The sequence below is a fragment of the Aspergillus eucalypticola genome (assembly GCF_003184535.1).
Source record: "Aspergillus eucalypticola CBS 122712 chromosome Unknown BO83scaffold_24, whole genome shotgun sequence".
NCBI lineage: Eukaryota > Fungi > Ascomycota > Eurotiomycetes > Eurotiales > Aspergillaceae > Aspergillus > Aspergillus eucalypticola.
Genome location: NW_020290298.1, coordinates 196698 through 219738, shown reverse-complemented (window position 1 = coordinate 219738; position 23041 = coordinate 196698). Strand labels below are relative to the sequence as shown.

General features: G+C 50.9%; 9 protein-coding genes and 2 non-coding genes across 11 annotated transcripts; 5 read left to right on the top strand and 6 right to left on the bottom strand.

Moving 5' to 3' along the window:
- Window positions 1–517: 517 nt before the first annotated feature.
- Window positions 518–590, bottom strand: BO83DRAFT_t211. The gene has a single exon. It is a non-coding gene; the product is annotated as a tRNA-Lys (tRNA).
- Window positions 591–949: 359 nt separating this feature from the next.
- On the bottom strand, window positions 950–2244 carry BO83DRAFT_380965 (steroid dehydrogenase). The gene has a single exon (XM_025531878.1). The coding sequence runs from the start codon at window positions 2077–2079 to the stop codon at window positions 1084–1086; it is 996 nt and encodes a 331-aa protein (XP_025385070.1). The 5' UTR covers window positions 2080–2244; the 3' UTR covers window positions 950–1083.
- A 158-nt stretch (window positions 2245–2402) lies between these two features.
- On the bottom strand, window positions 2403–6651 carry BO83DRAFT_401438 (KR-domain-containing protein; the record flags this gene model as incomplete). Its single annotated transcript, XM_025533462.1, has 11 exons — window positions 2403–2742; window positions 2773–2856; window positions 2950–3257; window positions 3360–3501; window positions 3538–3674; window positions 3740–3914; window positions 4027–4109; window positions 4686–5210; window positions 5256–5983; window positions 6086–6445; window positions 6477–6651. 11 exons carry the CDS (start codon window positions 6649–6651, stop codon window positions 2403–2405), a joined length of 3057 nt encoding a protein of 1018 aa, XP_025385069.1.
- A 1084-nt stretch (window positions 6652–7735) lies between these two features.
- Window positions 7736–8494, top strand: BO83DRAFT_319932 (uncharacterized protein; the record flags this gene model as incomplete). Its single annotated transcript, XM_025527797.1, has 3 exons — window positions 7736–7903; window positions 7985–8140; window positions 8207–8494. Coding segments are annotated over 3 exons (612 nt in total), but the record flags the coding sequence as incomplete, so codon positions are not given.
- A 260-nt stretch (window positions 8495–8754) lies between these two features.
- Window positions 8755–10151, top strand: BO83DRAFT_380962 (serine hydrolase domain-containing protein). Its single transcript, XM_025531877.1, has one exon. The coding sequence runs from the start codon at window positions 8941–8943 to the stop codon at window positions 10129–10131; it is 1191 nt and encodes a 396-aa protein (XP_025385067.1). The 5' UTR covers window positions 8755–8940; the 3' UTR covers window positions 10132–10151.
- Window positions 10152–11038: 887 nt separating this feature from the next.
- On the top strand, window positions 11039–11111 carry BO83DRAFT_t218. Its single transcript has one exon. It is a non-coding gene; the product is annotated as a tRNA-Lys (tRNA).
- Window positions 11112–11352: 241 nt separating this feature from the next.
- On the bottom strand, window positions 11353–13731 carry yvc1 (putative potassium ion channel Yvc1). The gene is made up of 5 exons (XM_025536207.1): window positions 13561–13731; window positions 13174–13501; window positions 12183–13117; window positions 11987–12127; window positions 11353–11937 (listed from the first exon to the last, which is right to left on the bottom strand). The coding sequence occupies exons 1-5, from the start codon at window positions 13634–13636 to the stop codon at window positions 11504–11506; spliced, it is 1914 nt and encodes a 637-aa protein (XP_025385066.1). The 5' UTR covers window positions 13637–13731; the 3' UTR covers window positions 11353–11503.
- Window positions 13732–13803: 72 nt separating this feature from the next.
- Window positions 13804–14364, bottom strand: BO83DRAFT_401435 (uncharacterized protein; the record flags this gene model as incomplete). The annotated part of the gene is made up of 3 exons (XM_025533461.1): window positions 13804–13908; window positions 14048–14112; window positions 14280–14364. 3 exons carry the CDS (start codon window positions 14362–14364, stop codon window positions 13804–13806), a joined length of 255 nt encoding a protein of 84 aa, XP_025385065.1.
- BO83DRAFT_380960 (translation initiation factor eIF2 subunit alpha) lies at window positions 13932–15721 on the bottom strand. Its single transcript, XM_025531876.1, has 4 exons — window positions 15475–15721; window positions 15234–15396; window positions 14958–15165; window positions 13932–14902 (listed from the first exon to the last, which is right to left on the bottom strand). Exons 1-4 carry the CDS (start codon window positions 15550–15552, stop codon window positions 14425–14427), a joined length of 927 nt encoding a protein of 308 aa, XP_025385064.1. The 5' UTR covers window positions 15553–15721; the 3' UTR covers window positions 13932–14424.
- Window positions 15722–18128: 2407 nt separating this feature from the next.
- BO83DRAFT_451783 (uncharacterized protein) lies at window positions 18129–19222 on the top strand (the record flags this gene model as incomplete). Its single annotated transcript, XM_025536845.1, has 1 exon — window positions 18129–19222. One exon carries the CDS (start codon window positions 18129–18131, stop codon window positions 18810–18812), a length of 684 nt encoding a protein of 227 aa, XP_025385063.1. The 3' UTR covers window positions 18813–19222.
- A 1404-nt stretch (window positions 19223–20626) lies between these two features.
- On the top strand, window positions 20627–23037 carry BO83DRAFT_391601 (SulP family inorganic anion transporter; the record flags this gene model as incomplete). The annotated part of the gene is made up of 4 exons (XM_025532908.1): window positions 20627–20976; window positions 21041–21670; window positions 21736–22252; window positions 22339–23037. The coding sequence occupies 4 exons, from the start codon at window positions 20627–20629 to the stop codon at window positions 23035–23037; spliced, it is 2196 nt and encodes a 731-aa protein (XP_025385062.1).
- Between the last annotated feature and the right edge of the window lie 4 nt (window positions 23038–23041).

Sequence of the window (23041 nt, the reverse complement as noted above, 5' to 3'; positions counted from 1 at the left end):
TCCATCTAGTGTATATACTGAATAATAGACAGGGCGAGCCATGCAATAAAGGCTATTCGACTCACGGTTTCGATATTAGGTCGAGAATTAGATAATCGATAACAGGATTGACAGATAGGTCTGCATATGTTTCCAACCTGTAGCCCCGCTCTTCCATTAGGGCATGCTACTGTTGAAGTTATAGTTGTACGACGACGTCCAATCCGAAATTTCGTAAGGTTTATTGGTCATGTCTAATCAAGCGAGGTCTGGACTGTCTTCTATTAAACTGCACATGGTAGGTGGGCACCTCATTTCTGGTTTGGCAAGATAGTAGGTAGCATAAGCTGGCAGGCGTAAAATGCCTTCTCGTATGTTCCCAAGCCGCCACTACCAACAAATCCGATTCCCAGCTCTATGCACACCACAGCCAGCTCGAACAAAAAGACTAGATATGGATCTTTCCATATAGTTACTTACTGCTGAGATACCTAACCGAGTATATCCAAAGTGAAAAAAGTACAGGAGTAAAAAAGAAAGCCCAACGCGGGGCTCGAACCCGCAGCCTTGAGATTAAGAGTCTCACGCTCTACCGATTGAGCTAGCCGGGCCAGTTCGGTGAATGATTGTTATGTAGTTTGCTACATATTCCTTAGATTAAAGACCAAGTAGGCAAAAGAATTTCTCCGTGTGCCAATTGAAGTAGTAGCCGCAAGCTTGGGCCTGCCACCTATCTTGTAACGACTGATAGTAGTAGTATGTGTATCTCCAACTATCTTGACACATAATAAGGCTTCTCACTAATGGTATTAACATGAACTTATGATGCTAGTAGTATGATGGCTGTAGATGACGTGATCGGCGAACAGCTGGCTTGCAGTGCATGTCAATACTCCTGAAATAAATATCAAGTGCTGGTGATCTGAGACCTCAGTTATCCTATGTCGTATCTTGTGACGTACCAGACTATGAGTGCTGAGTACATACTTTTAAAGAGATTATTCATTGAAAAGACGAGAAGAAATAAGCCAATGTGTAAGGAAGTAAGTCCTTATAAGGGTGGTTATTCACCTTTCTCCCGGGGTATCATTCATAGCGCCAAGATTACCGGAAATCTGATGTTACACGCTCACACCACTTCTCCAATCCTACCGCATTGCCCTCATCGCCCTTGCTCATTTCCTCAATCAGATCCTCCCGGGGACAGGGATGCCACCGGCCAAACGGAATAATATACCTGCCGCTATCCGCAGCCGTGACCTCTGAACTACAACCCGCCCAGAGCAGCGAGTTGGCACCCTCCCGAGCCGTGTAGAAGATGGGCTTGCACATCCACACCACCAGCTTGGGCGCGTCGTCGTAAATGCCGGTGTACGCGTTGGCCGGGTTGACCGTCACGCTAACCACAGCCTTTTCTTCTTTGCCGGCTGCAGCAGCGAACTTCTTGGCAAACCGATCCGCCAGGAACCAGTTGCCCGTTTTACTGATCGCGTAGTTGCGGTACACGTTGCTTGAAGGGTTATCGAGTTCCTTGGCGGGCACGCCGCCGCGCGGCGCCAGGGTTTCGACGATCATGCTGCTCGACCAGATCACCCGCACGCTATCCGGGGGTGCATGGGCGGCGGTACGGGTGAGGACATCTGACAGCAGAGTGGTGAGGAGGTAGGGCGCCGCACAGTTGATACCGAGCTGCGGCTCGAGGTTCTGGGCGGTGCGCTGCGTCAGGGGCTGCAATGCGACACCGGCGTTGTTGAAGAGAAGATCGAGACGTGATTCACGCTCTAGAAATTGGGTCACAAAGGGACCAATGGTGGTGAGGTCTGAGAGATCAAGGGGCAGAAAGATCAGTTTGCCGGAAGCAGTGGGGTCTTCTGCTGTGAGGGCTTGGATGGTGACCTGGGCTTTTTGTTCGTTACGGGCGGCGATGTAGACAGTGGCGCCGGCGGAGTACAGAATGCGTGCCAATTCCAGGCCGATGCCGGCGGTGCTGCCGGTGATGATCACCACGCGATTGGATTGCGGAGGGAGATTGGCAGAAGTCAGGGTCGGTTTGGCAGGGAAGGTTTGCGGCCAGACGCGGCGCAAGAGATTGAGGACCATGGTGTTTATCCGAAGAGAGGAAAGAAGGCAAGCAGAGATGAGGAGGTGCGATGTTTTTGGGGAGAGAAGTGACGGGTTTGAGGACATAAATAAGAAATAAAACCCCTGACTAGCTACACTAATACTAATGGCTTAGTTTTAGTTCTTATAGTCATGACCTGCGCATCACTGGTGGGTGGTTAGTCGTTTTACATGATATATCCCGCAATTCGTGTAATATACACCTAGGGTAATCATAACTTGTAGGTTACACTCAGTTATAGCCCCCGAACGAAATACCTACATACATTACATACAGATCTTTGCTATCGTACATCCATCCATCAGCCTCTTTCCCCAACAGTGGCATCCGCATTCTCTAGCAACCGACTCAAAATTCTCTCACACAGGGCACTTAGTGTCTTGGCCCCGACCACCTCCAACTCCTGCCGCAGCCAGTTCCGAAAGTCCACCGCCGCCAGCGAGTCTAGTCCGTACACTGACAGCGGCTTCGCCGCCTCCATCGGCTCCGCCAGCCCTAAACTGTGCATGAAGTGCCGATTGACCACCTCGATTGTGGCCGCCAGTTGCTCTGATCGATCCGCTGTCGACGTCTGCAGCAGCATGAGCAGCGTCTGCATCTCCTGCGACAAACCGCCGTGCTTCCCCGCCGCCGTCGCCGCACTCCCTTACATTCGCCGCTAGTGCCCGAACCGCGCATCGCGCAACAGCATTGCGCCCTCCGGCTGGGGAAAAGGGATGCCTGTGATGATCTGAGCCGTGGCTGCCGGGTTTCCCCTCGCTTGCACGTTATGCTGATCTAGAATCGACGCCCGCAGAATCCGATGCAAGAGTTCCTCATTGATCGGCGTCCAGATGTTGATGTCCAACCGGGTGGCAATCTCCTGGCGCTCGCTGATGTAGCCGACGTCCTCAATAACGCCTAGATCCACAGCGCAAGCTGCCAGCCCACGATCACGCCGGTACGTGGCGAAAGCGTCCTGGAACGCCCCGGCCGCCGCGTAGTTGGCCTGGCCCTTCTGGCCCACCAGTCCGGAAATGCTGGAAAGGAGAGTGAAGAAGTCCAGGTCAACGCCGCGCTGCTCCTGGGCGACCGCGTGAAGATTCCACGTGCCGGAAACCTTGCAGGGGAGGACGTCGCGGAAGCCGTCGACTGTCATGGAGGTGTAGATCTTGTCCTATATGGAGTACAGTGGTTAATATAGTGGACGTTGGGTGGAAGGGGGGCAAAAGGCTGTGAGATAAAGAGCCCAGTCATTTGCAAATAGCTATGTCCATACCTTCAAAACCATTGCACCCTGAATGATCCCTCTCACTGGTTTCACGGCTTGTCGGAACGCACGCCGCACATCCTTGAGGCACGAGACGTCGCCCTGCACCAGCTCGACGCGAGTTCCCAGGGAGATGAGGTCGCGTATTACGCTGCGTGACCGTGAATCCTCGAAGCCACTGCGGGACATCACAGCAAGGTGCTTGGCTCCGTGGCAGGCGAGGTAGACGGCCAGACTGCCGCATAGGCCGCGGAGCCCTCCCACGATGAGGTAGATGGCATCGTCGCGTAACCGAAGCTGCGTGGGTGCAGGCACAATCTGTTCCTGGGGTGTCAGTGGTCACCCGTAATCGAATGAAGAGGAAAAATGATGGGATTTGGTGTACTTACCGGCACGTTGGGATCGTTGTCCGGCGCCTCCCGCGAGGTAATGATCTTTCCTATATGTTCGCCTCCCCGCATGTACCGGATGGCCCCGGCGATGTCCCGGTAGGGGAAGACAGTGCGGGGCTCGATGGGCCTGATACTGCCAGAAGCAAGCAGCTCAAACATCTTGGACATGAGTCTAATAACCGAGCGTGAGGTTAGTGGATTGCTGTTCTTCAACATGACCTTAACTGTGGGAAGGAGGTTGGACTTACTGCGCCGTGATTTGTGGCGTCACACTGTCATGCGACATATCCAACGCGCGATAAGAGGCATTGCGATTGAAGGGCTCCATGGATAACGACCGCCGGCCAAGGATATCCTTCTTGCCAAGCTCGACGAGACACCCGCCAGCCGCGACAATGCGCCACGACTCGTCCAGCAGTCGGCCGGTCAGTGTGTTCAGGATGACGTCCACGCCACGGCCGCGTGTCGCCTCCCAAATGCGTGGGGGCGAGGCCGCCGTCCGCGAGGAGTATATACGCTCTGGTGGGATGTTATATTGCTGGGTCAGCACTGCGCGTTTTGCGTCGTTACCCACTGTGGCATAGATGTCGGCAACCATGGCCTGACAAATCTGAATGGCGGCCTGCCCGACGCCGCCAGCTGCGGAGTGAATAAGCACAGACTGGCCGCGCTGGAGGTTGGCCAGGTCGAAGAGGCCGCGGATCACGGACAAGTAGACGACCGGCAAGGAAGCAGCTTCCTCGAAGCTCATGCTGTCTGAGATGGCGTGTGCGCCCTGCACGGGGCATTGGACCTTGTTGCCAAAGCTACCACGGCGGTTGACGAGGACGCGCTGTCCGACGCGAAACGAGGTGACTCCCTTACCAAGCCGGCAGACCACACCAGCGCCCTCGAGGCCCAGAAGGTACGGATTTTCAGGCACGATCCCCAGGCAAGTCGTCACATCCTTGAAGTTAAGCCCCGCCGCATGCATCTCGACTTCAATAAAGTCATCCTGGAGAGGGACGGGGGAGCTGGAGACTTCGGCGAAGCAGAGCGATTGGAGCTTGCCCGGTTGTCGGCAGACCAGTCGCACACACGAGGGATGTTCGTGAAGGTTCTGGGTCTGCTGAGCTGGCGGATGAGCGGCGGCGGTGGTGATGGCGTCTTCTTTTTCGGCGTCTGCGTTCATCTGTGTGTCTGGGTAGACCCTGCTGACGTGCACCACCCCATCGCGCTCGACGAATTCGTGGTCCTGCTTCTGATGGCCCTGCTGAAGGGAGAAAATGGTCCGGCAGATTGCTTCCAGGGAGCCAGTGCTGACGGCGGATTTGACATCCAGCAGAGTGAAGTTCACGCAGGGGTCTTCGGCACGGATGACCCTTGACATGCCATAGGCCAGGGAGCAATCTGGATGTGTCACATCTAGTTGGGCGCCGCTTGTCACCCACAAAATCTTACAGCCCGACGCAGTGAGGTGCTGTATTGCCTGCCATTGTATGGGTGTCACCTCACTCAGGGTCGCCGAATAAACCTCGTCCACGATCACAACGACTGAGCTGGGCGCGATAGCCGCAGCGGGAAGGGGGAGGTGTTGCTCGCTCGGCGCTTTCCCGGCGATGACCAGCTGTTTTACTAGTGGCTCATTTTTCGGGGTGAGGTGAAGTACTATTACCTCTGAAGTCGTCGCAAGCGGAGGGGAGACAATGGTCTTGTCCGATGAAAGCTGAGCGAGAAATACCGTGTCCTCTGACAAGCTTTCCGGTGCAAGGGGAACCACTCGCTCGAAGCCTTGGCCACGCAGAAAGTCAAGAACTTGGGACAATGAACCTCCGACCATCGACCAGTTCGAGCTGCCAGAATCGCTGTCCTCACCGCTGATGACTGACGCGCTGCCTGTATCCTCCGTGAGATCGACCAGGGACGTTCCTAGAACCAACAGATAAGCTGTCGGTGTCATGGCCCGCCTGACATTAGCCAGCGCATTCGCCAAGTCAGCGCTAGAGACGGATCCCAGCTGAAGGATCGCCAAATCAAGCATGTCAGGTAGCATGGACAGATCCACATCAAGCTTGGTCACATCGAGCATGTTCATATGAGCCTGAGGGTATGTTTCTGACAGCAAGGCCTGCGAGGCACGCAGCGAAGCCAGGTTTTTCGGCATGAATTGGTATTTGCAATTTCCCCCCCCAAGGGACAGATCGCCGTAGAACATATCCCGGCCGACACTCTTCTCAAATGGCAGCGTGCTGAACTCCACCACTTGAAGGGAATGCTTCTCGTGAAGGAGGAGCTCCATAAGGGTCCACTGCTTTTGTGATGGCGATGACGGATCGTGTCATGGCCTGAGCTTTTGCAGCGAACGACGAGCCTGAATCAGGGTACGCATCTGCCCGTCGCTCAAGGTGGACATCTGCGGCTTCCAGTGCAAATGCATGAAGGTATGCTGCCTTTCAGGGAACTCGGGGCTAGCGTCGAGTTTGTGGTACCACAAGCCCGTGACCTTAAACAGTAGCCTTTTACTAGCCGGGTCAAAGACCTGTATATGTAAATGGTAGTTGTGGGCTTCCTTGGGGCTGCCCACTCCAGAGAACTCAGCTGAGGCTGCTGCAACCGCAACTGGCACTGCCGCAACGTCCCGGGCGTTGATGAGAAGATCATCTACCACGGCAGGCACCAGAGCACCGCCCACGGCGCTGCGGATGCCCTGCCACAGCGAGGCAGCTCCGGACTGAAGGCAGCCATCGATCGCCACGGGGGTGGATTGAGTAAGGCGACTGAGGGTAAGAAGACGGGGGCTCTGAAAAGGTAACCAAGCCTCGGTTGGTTCGCTGACCGGCCACGGCCTCGACCTCCAATTGTGACTGGAACGAAGGGCCAAATGAGTACCCAACATCCCGGAGGGCCTTGTACCAGGCTTGTGCGGGCATGGGGGTACTCCAATGGCTTAATCGCCCCCCAAGGAGCATCTAAGATGGATGGCAGAAGAGGGTTAGAAATGCGACCGTCGAACATCAGACATAGATGTATATGTATATATAAACAGGGAAAAACTCAGAGAAAAAACAAACGAGTAAACATACCTTCATCGTAAGAGGTCTCTAGCAAGATCATACCAGAGCAATGGCGGGTTGTGGTAGCGTCATTCATGTAGCGTTGATACAGTAAAATGGTGCCACGAATCCGCGCGTTCGTCTTCCGGGGTAAGGGTGAGCATGATGCGCTGGTCGGTGCCCTCCTCCAGGACCATCGCTTTTATAAATGTGACATTGCGAAGCCGGTACGCCACGTTATGAACCTGCAAGTTTTGGTCGATGAATCCTCGCGATTGACCCATCTGGAAGGCTGCCTCGACCGCCATGGCGATGTAGCCCGCTGCCGGGAAAAGCACCTGACCCCCAATGCGGTGGTCCAGCAGCCAAGTAAGCTCGGGCAGGCGCAGTAGCTTCTTCCACACCGGGGCCGTCCACGGGGTCCCTAGGACCTTGCCACCGAGCAGATCGTGGTTTGGGTATCGACGGAAGCGCCAATCCCGGCTGGCCTGGCTTTCCCACCAGTATTTGGTGGCATGGTTCCACATATAGTTCGGGAGATCAACAAGGACCGCAGGTTTGCTGTCGCGGGCACTATTGGCCCGGGCTGTGGCATTGACTTGATTGATATTGATCGAGCCGTCGGCCAGAAAGAGCCGTCCAGCCACGTCGAACAATGCAGTTGGCTCGAAAGCGTTTCGTCTGCAGGCGGCGTGGTAATCAATGCCAGCACCATTGGATGGCAATGCTTTGAGTATCTGCTTGACGGGTCCAGCCAGGGCCCCGCTGGGTCCTACTTCGATGAGGAAATCCACAGGATCCGCTTCGGTCAGCATAGCTTCTACTGCCTCGCTGAAGCGCACTGGTAATCTCATATTCGCTTCCCAATACGCGTTGTCCACGGAACCCTGCATCTCGCACCCTGTGACGGATGAAAAAAGCTTAGCACCACGGCGAAGCTGGAGACGACGACTCCGGCCCCCTTGCATCGTGGATCGCGAAGGGAGCAGCCACCGCCTATGTGATCATGGACGGCAGCCAGTACCTTATGCCGGCGACATTTCCGGGCTACAACGCAAGCGAGGTAAACGGCTTCATGCAGCCATTTGTGGCCCAGCTGCAGCGTCTAGCCGTCAACTACACGGTTTCGGTGAACTCATTTGATAATTACTACACCTTCTTCGACACCTTCTTTGGCCCCTTACCCGATGGCTCCTACACCAATGCACAGGTCCAGGGCGGCCGACTGATTCCACGCGAGGTGCTAATGTCGGCGGACTCCAACCGCGCCCTGACGGCGGCGTTGCGCGAGATCAGCTCCAACCGGGCATTCCGAATTATTGGCGTGGGCACAGATGTATCGCGGGGTGGCGATGTACCCAACGCGGTCTTCCCCGGCTGGCGCAAGGCCATTACCTGGATCGAATTAACTGCCGACTGGGATTTTACGCAGAGCTATGCCACCAACGTCGCAAACGAGACGCTGATCACAAATCGTTACGATCCGCTGCTGACGCAGGTGACGGGTCTGGCGAACAACAGTGGGGCATATCTAAACGAGGGGGACTTCCGGCAGAAGGACTTCCAGACGCAATTCTTTGGGGGCAATTATGCCTCGCTAAAGCAGGTCAAACACCGATATGACCCCGAGGGGGTGTTCTATGGCACCGCCCTGGTAGGCAGTGATGATTGGGAGGTCGCCAGTGATGGGCGCTTGTGCCGGAGTAGCGAGAGTAACTGAGAGATAGACAGGCAACCTTGTAATCACCATATGATGCTAATAGTCTAATAGACCTAATGCAGTGGGGTGGTGATATGATATAGTATTTATCTACCAGTAAAAATAGATCTTTGCGGCGATTCCTTCCGCTAGCCAAAATACAATACAGTTCAATACCACCTGTACGAACAATACGAACCCTATGTATGCCTTCTGTATCCGCCCCCAAACCCCCAAGAATCACTAGTTATAAGTGTCACCTAACAGTCAACTCTCCGATGCAGTGAAGAGGGGCTAAGTACAAGTGGGCCGCGAAATGAATCTCACTCAGGGTCTCAATACTAATCCTTTGATCTAGTAATCATTCCTCGGTTCGCAGTTTATTTTACTTTATTTGATCCAAGTGTTGTCCACCCATCTCACATCCACAATGCAAGAAGAAAAGCTATCTACCAATACTACAGCAGATGTCTCTCCCTCCTCTTATTCAGGGCCACTGCGCCCCTCCCTTTTCGTCTCTTTGCAATACCCTGACCGAGAATCTGCAAGCCGGGGAGGAGCTAGGCTTCAGCCTCAGCGTGACCGTCGGCAACGAAACGGTGGTCGATCTCTGGGGCGGATATGCGGACGCAGCGCGCACGCAGCCCTGGACTGCCGACACGATCACGTGCATTTTCTCCAGCTCCAAGGTCATCACCAACCTGGCAGCAAACATGCTGATTGACAGGGGCCTGCTGGACCCTTCGGCACCTGTGGCGCGCTATTGGCCCGAGTTTGCTGCCAATGGCAAGGAAACCATCCTCGTCAAGCATGTCCTGAGCCACACGGCGGGCCTGCCGGCTTGGGAGCTGCCCATCACGCTGGAGGAGATCTGCGACACCCCCGTGGCAACGGCCAAGCTGGCAGCGCAGCAACCGTGGTGGTCCCCGCCCGGTAGCCACCTGGGGTATCACCCGGCCACACAAGGCGTGCTTGTAGGCGAGCTGGTGCGCCGCATCACCGGCCAGTCGCTAGGGGCCTTTGTTCAATCTGAAATTGCCGAGCCGTTGGGGGCCGACTACCGCCTGGGGGTGCTCCCCGCCGATGAGGAAGGGGATCCCGCCCGTGTTGCTGAGATGGTACCGCAGCCGCAGATGCTCTCACTCGAGGGACTGGACCCGGCCAGCATTATGATGCGCACCACCATGGGGAGCCCCATCCCGCCCCAAGCTGTCAACGGGGCAGGTGCGCCGCTGCGTCGCACTGAACTGGGCGGTACCAATGGCTTCTCCAACGCTCGCGCTATGGCTCGCATCGGCTCCATGGTCGCCAACGGAGGTCAGCTTGACGGAAAGCGATTCCTCTCCCCCGAGACCATCAATCACATCCTGGAGCCACAGGTTGATGCTGTGGACTCGGTCATGGGCAAGCGAATGTCCTGGGGATTGGGCTGGGCCCTTCCTACCTCGGGTAACTCCTACGACTTGGTCACTGATGGGCGCGTGGCTTACTGGGAAGGTTGGGGCGGGTCTATCCTGATCATGGACCTTGATCGAAAGATGTGTATTGCATATGCAATGAACAAGATGGGCGCCAGCTTGGAGGGTGATAGCCGAACCCAGACCTATGTTAAGCAGATCTACCAAATTGTCCGTGACATGCAAGGTACCAAGATATAAGACTTTGATATGGAATTAATCTTAATATGATATCTTTTCTCCTTAGAATGTATATATCATCCAAGTCCATTCATAGCAGTATTTCCAAGCCACCGGGACTCTCTGCACCTTGTCAGTCATCAATAAAGTACACAGAGAAGTGGATGTTCCTTACTTTAGAGTAGATAACTTTTATCTTGACTTGAAATTAAGCCCATGTCTGTAGATAACTTTGAATCTTTCTGGTTTTGACTATTATAATCTGGAACTACTAGCTAGATATATATAAGAAGCAGTTACTGTACTTTTTATACTCACTACTCCTTATATATATACTTACATCATGATATAACTTATCAAGAAGATATATATATATATTCCTAACCCACTGGAGGTGGAATACTGGAGGTACAGCACAATTATATAAGAAGTCTATATAACCGGATTTCTTAGTAAAGAAAATGTGATAGAATGGAGAGGTCCGTAGCAGTCAGAATAATTCGAAGTAGTGCATTAGAAGCTACGTGTGGTGGTCTTGTAGATGGCGCGCAAGGAAGAGTGAGAGTACAGAAAACCCTATCCCGACATGATACATCAAGTAGCGGCTGCAACAGCAGCACATGCAAATACGCATGTCGCAGAACCACCCCGCAACTTTATTTTCCACGTGCACTATCAGTTAGTACTGACTGGGCAAGACTTTAAATGGGGGAAATGGTGAGTATATTGCCTATACCAATATTAGGACGGAGAGAAGTGCCAGCAATAATACTATGGCATGTAGAAATATATGCTTCAAACTGAAGGGTACATACTACAATGTGTCGGCTTCGAGACCAGCATATCTACTCCCGGGAGTGGCAGCTGGGTTAGCATAATTTGTCGCTGGGATATGTAGCATAAAGAATAGCCTCCTCTCACCGAACTAGCCCGGCTAGCTCAATCGGTAGAGCGTGAGACTCTTAATCTCAAGGCTGCGGGTTCGAGCCCCGCGTTGGGCTTTCTTTTTTCGTTCCCACATGTCTGCTTCAGGATGCGCTTGGGATCTCTTTTCTTTCATTTTCTCCTCATTTGTTTTCTTTTACAACCCGTTACCATATGTTAGTAACATAGGAGTAATATTTGTGAGCTGGAGATGGGTTTGCTATTATGAAAACATACTATTTTGTTTACCACTTTTGGAAGCCACGTCTTATGTCGGCGTCAACATACGACAATCATGACTCCTGGTGCTCATGATACGAATATGTAAGCACTGACATAGATACCTAAATATAAAGTCGAGCTAAATACTAAACGGAAGATCACTGTCAACAATGCACAATACATGGCGAAGCGTATAGATCATGAACACCAAGAACCGAAAGACAACTGGCCCTCCCTAGAATGATGCTCATTCCGGATCCACGATGGTTGAGCTTGACTCCCCCAGCATCATACTCCTTCCAGCCTTCTCTTCAGCCAAAACCCTGACTGTCTCCGTAAGCGAAATGACCTGTTCCTTCAATCGCATGATCTCCAAGGTGGTGCCGTCCACTTGAATATTTGGGGTAGATTCCCGTACGGTCTGGGTCCAGCTATCATCGAGATCAAAATCAACTTCCTCGACAGCGTGTTCCCATTCTTGCACGTCATCGTCGTCCTCTTCCCCGCGCCGACGGTTCCATCTAATGCGTCTTGCGTCACGCACTTCGAAGAACGCTGTGATAACGAGGATGGGTGAGTATATAACGCCCATGATGACATCGTTGAGCTTGGCATAGTATTGTCTTGGTAGCCACCACTCAAACGGGAGCACTAAGAATATAATCTCCAATAGATTGAAGGCTAGTTTAGGCGTTAGTCGTAGCTATCAGAAATAGTGCGCTAAACATACGAGGTATAAAGACGTTCTCATCCGGCGCACGAACGAACTGCATGGTCTTCTGAGCGAAGATGGCCATGTACTCGTCAATAGCATTTCCCGAGATATCCTCGTAAGCACTGTTGTAGAGTGCAATGAGAATATTCAGCAGAACTGGAGTAAATTCAATCAGCTTTTGAACCAAACATTAAACCCGAGGAATACCCACTGGTCATTACAACAAAGTTAAAAACGTAGTAAAGGATGATTCCAAATGGAAAGGCAAAGTCTTCAAACGTGCTGAACTCCGGGCTTTGCATGACGCTGTTCGCCATTCCTTGCACAATTCCTCTCACAATGGGAGTATCATCATCCACTTGAGCCATGCCGATGAATGCCTGAAAAAAGCCAGCAAGCACGACGAAGAGAAGGGCGAAGAAAATCAAGCTTTCCTTCATCATAACTCTCAAGACCACAAACATGGCACCGAAAAAGCGGAAGGAATCGAGATAGAGCATCATGCGCATCCAGAACATCGGCCCAGCAAAAGCCAAAAAGTTGTAGCTCAGTTCGTTCAAACTTTGTCTTTCCGCATCGTGAACAGATTGAGAATGCGCCAAGGCAGCCACACGCAGAAAGAAAGACACGGCGAGGATTGCGTATAGCGTAGAGTTGAAGGCATTCCAAAAGTCCAAGTAGTGCCAACCAACCTTCCAGAGTTTGGAAACTTCGTCGCAGATGAAGGCAAGGGTCATCACATAGAGGATCCCCTCCACGGCATCTAGATCACCGGTGGGATTCACTGTGTTAATAACTTGGGTGTAGAGTCCGAGATAAACGAGGGAGAAGAAAATCTGGCAAATGTTCTGATATAGAGGCGCCCTCATCCGATCTGGGTGGAAATGAACCGCAAAACTCGTGTTGTCCCTCTCCAGATAGGGAACGAAATTGGTTGGATTGCCCTCTTGCTGGCAGAACCATCCATTCCACAGGTATCTGATACACTTTTGATAGCCCGAGGAGCCAATGACCCTCAAAGCATGTAGATCGACAGCGCGCTCAATGACATTAGCCGGCATGGCCTCTCCACCATCAATGAAAATCGAGTACCGCTTAAGGAGAACATTGATTAGTAGATTGTCCTGATCTTCCTCGGTTTCAATGCTATATCAGCTTAATCAGCAAAGTCTCCTAAATCATGCTACGGGAGGGTGTATTACATTCTCTTCGCTATGACCTCACAAGCAAGGGCTCTGCGCTCATGTAAATCAGAATCCCAGAGCTCTTCCTGAGCCTGAAGCTTGAACCAACGCAGACAAACGAGGAGACAGAATGGAACGCAGGCCTGCAGGTCTTCGCCTCCTGCTAGACGGGCTGTCTGAATCACATTTCTTGTGATAACCCGACTATTCGGACTGACAATATCACTCTCATCTAGCTCGCAAGGGATAACTTGCTCCAGCTGGTACTTCAGACGAAGAGCGACTTTTGTCACCTCCTTAGAGGGTAAAGTAGAAGAGACCTGGTCATCTGTAAAGGCAGGAAGCACTATAAACCCTGTTAGCCGAGAGCATGTTGTAGAGCGGCTCCGCAATCAGATGACGTACATCGGTGTTGTTCCATATGCAGGCGGTGGCGGGTCCGCTCCGTGTCGGTGTTGAAGATATCTCGCCAGTGGCCCATTTTGAATGGCCCAAAGGAGTAGATCGGTTGGTAGAATAATAGAAACGGTCAGATTTTCACAAGCGCTGAAGGAAGACTCAGGAGGGAGACTTCAGAGCTACGGTCTACCTACTTGGTTAATGTTAAGTCTTCCAAGACTAACTCAGCCAGGCCGCGCGCCCCACTTCTTAGCCGCTCACCCAAACCACCAATGAAGGAGCCATCTTCAACGTGCAAACCATACAAGCGGTCAGGATACGAGTGTTACTGAGCAGCAGGGCGAAATGATCGACCTGCTCCTTGCAATTAATCCGGAAGAGAAGGGCTTATACATCAGTGTCTGAAACGGCCACTGGGGTTGAACCGTTCGTTGATCAAAGAAGCTTATGTACATCAGAAAGAGAGGGCTCCTGTTGGGCCAAAGCCACTCACCAACAGAGAGTCAAGCAACATCCACTGATCAACAATACAAGGGACAATGTGCATGTCATTATCACCTTATGGGAAAGAAAGGCCTCTGGATGGGATGAGGCCCTTCCGATCGTCTTCATACCCCGCCGATGATCTCGATTTCACCCGTCGCACATCGCACATTAAACCGTACTTGCGTCTCATAAATCGTGTCATGTCCAGAAACTCTATTGAACTTTTTTCCACACCCTACCCGACACACTTATATGATCGCCTTCAAACTTCAGTCTGCGATAACCCCCAACACCAGTTCGTGAAGCGTTCTGCTTGTTTCTCATGTCGCCGCCAAAGCGAATTCTCAAGCCTCACACGCTGTCGCTAAGCTCGCCGCGGGCAGTTTACTCAGGAACGCCCTCATCGCTCTCGGACATACTCTCGTCGCCGCTGACTTCCATGTTCTCACGCTCACGCTTCTCCATGAGCTCCTGGAGAGCAGCATCATCGTGCTCAGTAACAGCCTTGGGAGCCATCTTAACAATGCAACCACCGCCAGACTCCTTGATCTTGGCCTCGATCCTTTGAATGGCCTCCTCGAGCATCTGAATACCGATGGCCTTGTCCAAGCACTGGCTGGTCAAGACGTAAAGTGGCGGGGCAACCAGCTTAACCTTGATCTGGGTCTCGGCGGTGTTGTGGGCCTCGGCGGTGCGCAGGGCCTCCTTGACCGCATCGATGCCGTCGTAACCGAAGCAAGTAACCTCAATATCGGCACGGACCTTGGTCGGGTGAGGAGTAAGTCTCTTGCTGATGTAGTGCGTCAACTCCTTCTTCACGTTCTCGTTAGGGAATTCAACCTCGTTCCACACGTCGGGGTTCCTGTGATGATATGAGTATAATAATCCGCGAGAGTCTTTAATCTAGTGGTCCTTACGTGATGGAGATCTTGAACGCATCGTGGGAGTGTCCATATTTGCGGTTCAGGGGCCATCCGATCTGCTGGTATAGGGTCTCAAGAGGGGTCTGAGTGGCCTCGGCAACGTGGCGCATGATGGAGTGGACTGCCTTGCTCTTGTTGTATCTTTCCTCACACTTGACGACATCTTCAGGAGAAACTCGACGCTTGGAAAGATCGATATAACCTAAAGACGTAGAATAAACGAGTTAGTAAGTTGATGCTGATGTTATCATCCAGAGGACTCGGACTTGCCCTTCTCCTTGTCCACACGAAGCACGATGACGACCTCGTTACGGCCGATACGGATAAGCTTCTGGATACTGCGGATACGTCTGCGCGACAATTCGGAGAGCAGAATCATGCCGTCGATGTTGTCATACTCGAGGAGCTTAACGTATGCGCCCATTTCGGCGATCTGTGAGGGGTTGAGAGACGAGTGTTAGAGGGCGTTTTTGACCCCGAAAAGAACTGAATGACCTGTAGCAATGCATACCTGCTTCACGTTGACCATGACATAGCTGTCAACCTCCGGATACTTCTCCTCGTAGAAACGGCAATTTGTCAACGACATTTTCGGCGGGGTTGCGCCTTTTGCTAGGCAAAGCTTCGGAACTGTTCAAGAGTTGATGGAAGGCTTGAAATCGATAAGGTATCCGAGACAAGGTGGCCTCGAAATAATACCTGCGTAAGAGTGCTCGAAAGGATGTGAGGGAGTTGTGAGGTTGGAATGAAAGACTGCCACTATTGGGGATCACAAAGCACAATTCGAAAAACCCACTTTCGGCCTCGCGGTTGAGTCATCACGTGCAGGGCTCAAAAGACTCACCGCCCGGCAAAATGCGATAATGCATTGATTAGGCATATCCGTCTCCGCAGACTTAAGTTTAAAATGTGTATTGTCCCGTCAAGACTAAAAGTAATTCTACCGCTAAGATATCCAGTAACATTATTATTGGAATTTTATGGCAACTGCAGCGAATAATGTGCCCGAGCAAACAATATTGCACAATTGTTTTGAACCCTTTGTCTCCGTACGCCTGTTCAATGAATGGCTTAATAGTGCAATATCCCTCCAAGACCAGCGCTACGAGATGCTTTCTGTTTGTATACAAAATATCTGCTTGAACCTCTCAAAAGTGCAGCTCATCCATTCCTGTCAAGAAGCTTAGACTAGGGGCTTTTACGGAATAGTGGATATTGGCACGAGCTTGAAATTCATAGCTCTTCTTATTGACCAGACATATCATGCTGGGATAGAAGGAGTACTTGCATTAGAGTGAAGTATTGCGCAAAATGCTACTCAAATATCCCGTGCTATTTGAACTTTGCTTACACAGACTCAGAACTGAAGGTTGCTATTGATGAGAGCCATGACCTTGGTAGGAAGACCGCATAAGCTGAAGCGAACCAGTATAGAGGTGATCCCTGCTTCCACCCCCGAGCTGAAGTAGTAATGGAAGTTAGATAGGTCAGCTTACAGAATGATGTCACACTGTGAAACATATCACTGGAGTATTCAATGAAAATGATTAGTGAGATTTGGGGATGCCTAAGCATGACGCTTACGGTTGATGAGGACATCTGATTCAACAAACCCAAGCGGCATAGCTAAAGCCACCTCCTCAATAAAGATAGTAATATCAGAAAATGATGTATAGATGTTTTCGTTATCTTCTAACGTAATACAGATAATCCTAAAATTATGATGCTGATGCTAGTACTATACCTAAGCAAGTAACCACCTTAAAGTTCACTTAATGATTGAAGCAAGTGGTTACCTATATTTCTTGACGTGATAGCATGTCAGGACATAAAACACCCTGAATTTCCTTCAAATGATCAACGATAGACGTGACGACCAGTCGTTGGGTTTGAATTGGTACACCCGAAGCTGGACTTTTGGCTCAACCTCGAGGTTCAATGAGCATCGAGATAGGTAACTTTGAAAAGAGAAATAAAAAAAATAAAACCCAGCAGCCAATGACCTTACCTGCCACTACACACTACAACACTTTCCGAAGCCGAGAGAACTGCTCATCTGACCCTGCTAAGCAGGCATAGTCTTCTTCAAAGATTTTGTTGGCGCGATAGCCGCAGCAGATCCCTATTGCTGGGACTATCGTGTAACCTAGGTTATATTCTATACAGAGCCATGTGCAATGGCATTAGTGGCAGTGAAGCTTCATGACACATAGAAATCCCAGGATATGTGGACGGCATGGGTGTGAAATCACATTCACAATACGGTGGTTTGCTTTGCAGAAAAAACCTGACGCTAAACATCTTATATCCATCAACTCCTTCAACAGTTCTGGACAGTTGGCCTGGGCTATACTATGTAGAGACAGGAGGATTGCTGGTGCTCTTGATATCATTATATGAACTGACAAGTTATTAAAGCCCAAAAGGTACCATTATTCTTGGGAATACTTCGTCATTTTTTGTGACCAGAAGTCTCAAATAGCTTATTTGCTATTTTTGTTTCTTCTCTAGCCTTCCATCAAAATTCTGCTATTTGGAAAAAGTTTAGATAAGTCTCACTGGAATCCCTGACAAGACCGTTTGACTCACATATATTCTTACGAGCTATCAGTGAACCCCCATTGGTCTTCATAGTAGAACACCGGACACTCAAGAGGAAATCGACCTGATGACGACAATTTGCACAGCCATTTTTTCGTAACGCTAAGCCTTGATCCAAAGCAGTGTCAGGCTGAGTTTCAGCTACAGCAGGGAAGGTGTTCATGAGGCTCTGCCGCAACAATTTCAATGTGTATTCAGGCTTGACCAGGGAGTTTGATAGAAGAGTACTTGGACAGGTTTAAGAAGTAGTACAGGCTTCAATCAGGCATCCTCATAGCCCTGAACGCCTTTAAATCTACCCCTACCACCCGCTCTTGTCATGCTGCAGGTGGGGGCTTTCACTCTTCATTTCACTCTTCGTTTGATATCTCCCCAATGACAGCCGGTTCTGTCTGAAATTTGTGACGCGAGGATACCCTCAATAGCAGGAAACAGCAGCTAAACAGTCATTTAACCCGGACTTCGGTATGTACTGGCGGGGCATGGCCCTTGTCCACACCTGCCCGGCTGTCTGGCGTTCATAGCCCCCAACATCATTCACCAGAACTCTCCCCACTTATCGCAATGGCTATTTTATTACGTTCTATACTACTACTCTGGACTGCATCCAGCTTTGTCTTCGCCCAGAACGCCGCCACGGGGACCCAAGCAACAGAAAGGGTGGGGTGGGTCGCTAATGATACGACCCGAAGCACTTCTCAGATTATCTTCTGTTGCGTATCTATCTTTCTTGTCTGCTCCTGGGAATGTGTGCACCTGAATATACCAAGTATTGAAGAGAGCGAAGCAGGCTGGTATATGTACAGGGGCTGGCTGTATTACTGGCCCACAGCTCCTCTCCGACGAGTTTGGTACCGGAGAATGGGATGGGTGGCTTTGATTGCCATTGCCCCGGAGATCGGAGTGGTGGTAGCCTTCGAAGAGCTAATGGAGGCTAGGAAGACCTTTAGGAGATATAAGCATCTTGGTTTCACCATCCCCCACGCTATTTATGCCTGTATGGGTGGGTATCGGCTGGCCATTCCCCGAACCTTTCTCAATCAGGATGGTGACACTCGGGATGGTCCAACATTGATGGCCGGGTCTGTACAGGGAGACAACGAGAATCATCAAATTTCAGTGAAAGATACTATGGTCGAAAGGATGTTATATTATAGTTCTCAGCTGACCACCCTAGGTGAGAAACCAATACATAACTGTTTCGGAACCGGGACACTTAGCCTGACATATTGCAGAGATACTGAATGAACTAGGAATCTTTCCGGCCACTGAGGAAGCTTGCTTACAGGACCGAGGCCTTCCTCTAATGAAGAGGGAAGACATCCATAAGTTTTCGACATCAGATGCTGTTATCAAGGGGTTTGTTTGTCTTCAATGCGTATGGCTTATCAGTTTGAACGTCACGCGTGCGGTTGCGGGTCTGCCCATCAGCTAGCTTGAGCTGATGACACTGGCATTTAATTTTTGTGCCCTGATAATGTACGGCTTGTGGTGGTATAAGCCGTTTGGAGTCCAACGTGCCACCCTCATCCTCCCTCTTCAGGAGAAAGCAAGAGCTCTGTATGATAGGGTGGGGCCACCGAGCACTGAGGGGAGAAGTCAGGGAGTAGGTAATGTGGTTGAGACCTGGCTGGGTTTGCCTCGTTTTTCCTTATTCGATCCTTTCGACTGGAGAAGTGAGTATAATGAGCCAAGATCCATAATCTGCAAACTCACCTCTCTGGTACTCTCTGGTTTCTACCTTGTTGCCTGGAACTGGGACATCCCATCAGACACGACCCCCATGCTCTGGCGCATCTTTAGTCTGACTGCAACAGGAGCCCCTTTGGTCCTAATGAGCTTGTTTACTATGCGACGGGCTCCAGGATGAGATATAGGGCGGCTCTGAAGGTGGCGATGTATGGAATGAGTATCATCTAGGCTTGATCGTTTTAAATTTTTATTATTTCTCTTTGATGCCGGCCGCTGTCTACAAGACAGAGCAATGGTGTCATTTCTTTGCCCATTTTCTTAACATAGTTTCGAGAAAGATAGATTCAGACAATAAGCTCCATTCAAATCGAGACATCGACTAAGGCATAAGTCCAGCTTCATAGAGGTCTTCTTATCTCATTTGCCCGATGGCCGCTATTGTTGTACGTAGTTAGTAATGGAAGTAGAAGTCCACTGGGATCATCGGGCTGGATGGTCCGTGCTACAGGCCCACCAATCAGTTATTAAGCGAAACCCCAAGATTGGCCGAATTCATCATCATTTGCAGAACAACTCATCTTCGAGGGACTGAGCATATTGTAGCGCACTCATCTGGCGGGGCCTGGATCTACTCCGTACACTAGTGGTCAATTACCAGAACGTAATTTGGATGGTGGTGGCCATTGCAGAGCCTGGTAGAACAACGACCCTCTGGGTATAAGGCAACCAATTGTGTAAGCATTACATGCAGATTGCTTGTGTAACATTCTCAGTTGGATGCCATTCTTGTATTTCATGTATTAATAATTAAAATATTAAGTATCCCAGGCACTATTGGATTACTCAAATCAATTACAGACAGAGGGCATCATCACATACCGGAATGGGATAAAGGGAGAACAAAGAAAGTTATGTAAGCCAGGAGTGGGTTGTTCTCCAGTTTTTAAGTAATGTTTATCTTCAGGGTCCGAACGTCATCGACGCCTGTCTCTACTTTCTGCCAGATCGGAGAGAGATAGAGAGAGAGCTTGCAGGGTAAAACTCTGCCCGTGCATCAGCCTTGCAAAATAAAAGATCTTGGTATTCAGAACTTTCAGTTCCACCGCCAATCAGGGCCTGCTTGCCTCGTCCGAAAACTTACGATTCCGCTAACTAACGATGGACTTATCTTAGCCAACAGCCACCGCTCCTTGCGCTAGCAATCGTGTCTCGCAAATCGCTCAACCACAACTGTGCTTCCTTTTTCCCCGCCCCCCCATCTTACCTCGCCGCTGAAGTCGCCATTCCTTATGGCGTTTTCTGCGACATTATAGCGTGCATTGTCTGTTTGATTCGATCGTGCTTTTCACTCCGGGTTTCTCCGAATCAACATGACCGATCCCAATCCGCAGGGCGGACATCTCGAACACCGCTCTTTGCGGGACTGGCTTGCGGGCTTCTTCCGAGCACCTCTGTCAAACAGCTCTGCAGATCCTCCGCCTGAACGGGTTCCCGAGACTTTAGAACCGAATGATAGAACTCGCTTGTTGAAATTGGACGATGGTCAAGGAGGTCCCGCATACGGTACGAGAGATGGTTTATCGACGCCGCAGGTTGACGGTGGCCCTGAAGGACATATTCGGAATGGGAACGGAAATCCAACATTTGTACAAGGACCGGAGAACCTGCCTCCCAGGACTGGGTCGGGTCTGGCATGGCCTGTGAAGAACCATAAGACGATGTAGGTTTGGACTATACAGCCTCTCGGCTTTGGATTCAGGACGAAACGACTGATTGAGGCACAGGTACCTCTCATACTACATCCCGTTCTTCAACTGGATCACACAATATCGCTGGTCTTTCCTCCGAGGCGACTTGATCGCAGCCTTGACAATCGCATCAATCTATATTCCCATGGCGCTATCTTTGGCTTCAAACCTCGCCCACGCGCCAGCAATCAACGGCCTGTACTCATTCGTTTTTATGCCACTGCTCTATGCAATCCTGGGAAGCAGTCCTCTGCTCGTTGTTGGTCCGGAAGCAGCTGGGTCGCTGTTGACAGGAACAATCGTTAAAACTAGCGTTAAACAAGGCCACTCGCAGGAGGACGATGAGGCCGCAAGCGCAATGGTTGTAGGCATAGCCACTGCCATGGCAGGAGCCATGATACTAGTCGCTGGACTGACTAGGCTGGGTTTCCTGGATAATGTACTCAGTCGACCTTTTCTGAGAGGTTTCATCACTGCCATTGGCTTTGTCATCTTTGTTGATCAGCTCATCCCGGAGGTTGGATTGGCAGATTTGGCCAAAGAGGCCGGTGTCAGCCATGGCAGCACAGTGCAGAAGCTTGTCTTCCTCGCTGAGAATATCAAGAACTGTCATGGTCTTACAGCTGCTGTCTCCTTCGGTAGCTTTGCAATTATCATGCTTTTTCGGTATGTACCAAGACCCCACCAAGCCCATAAAAGGAAATACATCATCGCTGACCCTGCGCCCACAGGACAATCAAAAAAGCACTGGAACCACGATACCCTCAGGTCGTCTACTTTCCTGACCGTATCCTTGTTGTGATCCTCTCGGCCATCCTGACCTGGCGTCTTGGATGGTACGAGCAGGGGCTGGAAGTTCTAGGCTCAGTCCAGAACACGGCCACTGGGCTCTTCGCATTCAGGTGGCCCTTCCAACTCAAACATTTGCAACATGTGCGCACCGCAATGAGCACCTCGTTCATCATTGCTATCCTTGGCTTCTTCGAGTCCTCAGTTGCCGCCAAGGGCCTTGGGGAGAGACGAGACGGTGTCCAAGGCATGTCTGTCAGTGCGAACAGGGAGATGGTTGCTCTGGGCGTTGCTAATGTGGTTGGGGGCTGCTTTATGGCTCTCCCTGCCTTTGGCGGATACGGACGGAGTAAAGTCAACGCTTCTACGGGAGCACGCTCCCCTATGAGCAGTATCTTCCTCAGTGTTATCACCTTCGTTGTTATTATGGTGCTTTTGCCATATTTATATTATCTTCCTGTGGGTTTTTTTTTTTTTTTTTTTTTTTTTTTTTCCTCCAATCCCCGAGTATTACTGGGTAAGACATGTGCTGATATCCGCCACAGAAAGCTGTCCTATGCTCTACGATATCGGTCGTCGCATACAGTCTTATAGAGGAATGTCCCCACGACGTCGCCTTCTTCATCCGGCTGCGTGGTTGGACAGAGCTTGCATTGATGCTTCTCATCTTCGTCTCCACTATATTTTACTCGCTGGAGCTGGGTATCGCGCTTGGCATTGGGCTCTCAATTTTGATCCTAATCCGTCACTCCACCCAGCCTCGCATTCAAATTCTCGGGAAAATAGCTGGGACATCCGACCAATACGACAACGCCGAAATGCACGCAGAAAATGTGGAGCTCATTGACGGCGCCCTTGTTGTTAAGATCCCCGAGCCGCTCACCTTCGCCAACACTGGCGATCTCAAGAATCGCTTGCGCCGTCTTGAGTTCTACGGCTCCAATAGCGCACACCCGTCCCTTCCACGCTTGCGGCCCCCAGAGTCGAACAAGAACGTCATCTTTGACGTTCACGGTGTCACGAGCATCGATGGCTCCGGTACGCAGGTCCTCTCCGAGATTGTGAATGATTACATCAATCTCGGAGTAAGCGTTTACTTCTGTCGCCTTTCGAATCGCAGCGTTTTCCGCATGTTCGAAAGAAGCGGCATAGTCGACCGATGCGGAGGCATGTCTCATTTTGTCCCTGGAGTCGATGAGGCGCTTCGGCTCGCTGAATCCGAAGGCCGTACATCGGAACCTTGAAGGT

What these genes read in the sequence shown, in the direction of transcription:
- BO83DRAFT_380962 (XM_025531877.1), top strand. Translation starts at nt 8,941, where the DNA reads ATGTCTCTCCCTCCTCTTATTCAGGGCCACTGCGCCCCTCCCTTTTCG.
- BO83DRAFT_380965 (XM_025531878.1), bottom strand. Translation starts at nt 2,079, where the DNA reads ATGGTCCTCAATCTCTTGCGCCGCGTCTGGCCGCAAACCTTCCCTGCC.
- yvc1 (XM_025536207.1), bottom strand. Translation starts at nt 13,636, where the DNA reads ATGGGCCACTGGCGAGATATCTTCAACACCGACACGGAGCGGACCCGC. An exon ending in GCATATGGAACAACACCGAT is followed by an intron (nt 13,502 to 13,560) that starts GTACGTCATCTG and finishes CAGGGTTTATAG; the next exon opens with TGCTTCCTGCCTTTACAGAT. An exon ending in TAACTTTGTTGTAATGACCA is followed by an intron (nt 12,128 to 12,182) that starts GTGGGTATTCCT and finishes AATTTACTCCAG; the next exon opens with TTCTGCTGAATATTCTCATT.
- BO83DRAFT_380960 (XM_025531876.1), bottom strand. Translation starts at nt 15,552, where the DNA reads ATGTCGTTGACAAATTGCCGTTTCTACGAGGAGAAGTATCCGGAGGTT. An exon ending in TCATGGTCAACGTGAAGCAG is followed by an intron (nt 15,397 to 15,474) that starts GTATGCATTGCT and finishes AACCCCTCACAG; the next exon opens with ATCGCCGAAATGGGCGCATA. An exon ending in TCGTGTGGACAAGGAGAAGG is followed by an intron (nt 15,166 to 15,233) that starts GCAAGTCCGAGT and finishes CTACGTCTTTAG; the next exon opens with GTTATATCGATCTTTCCAAG.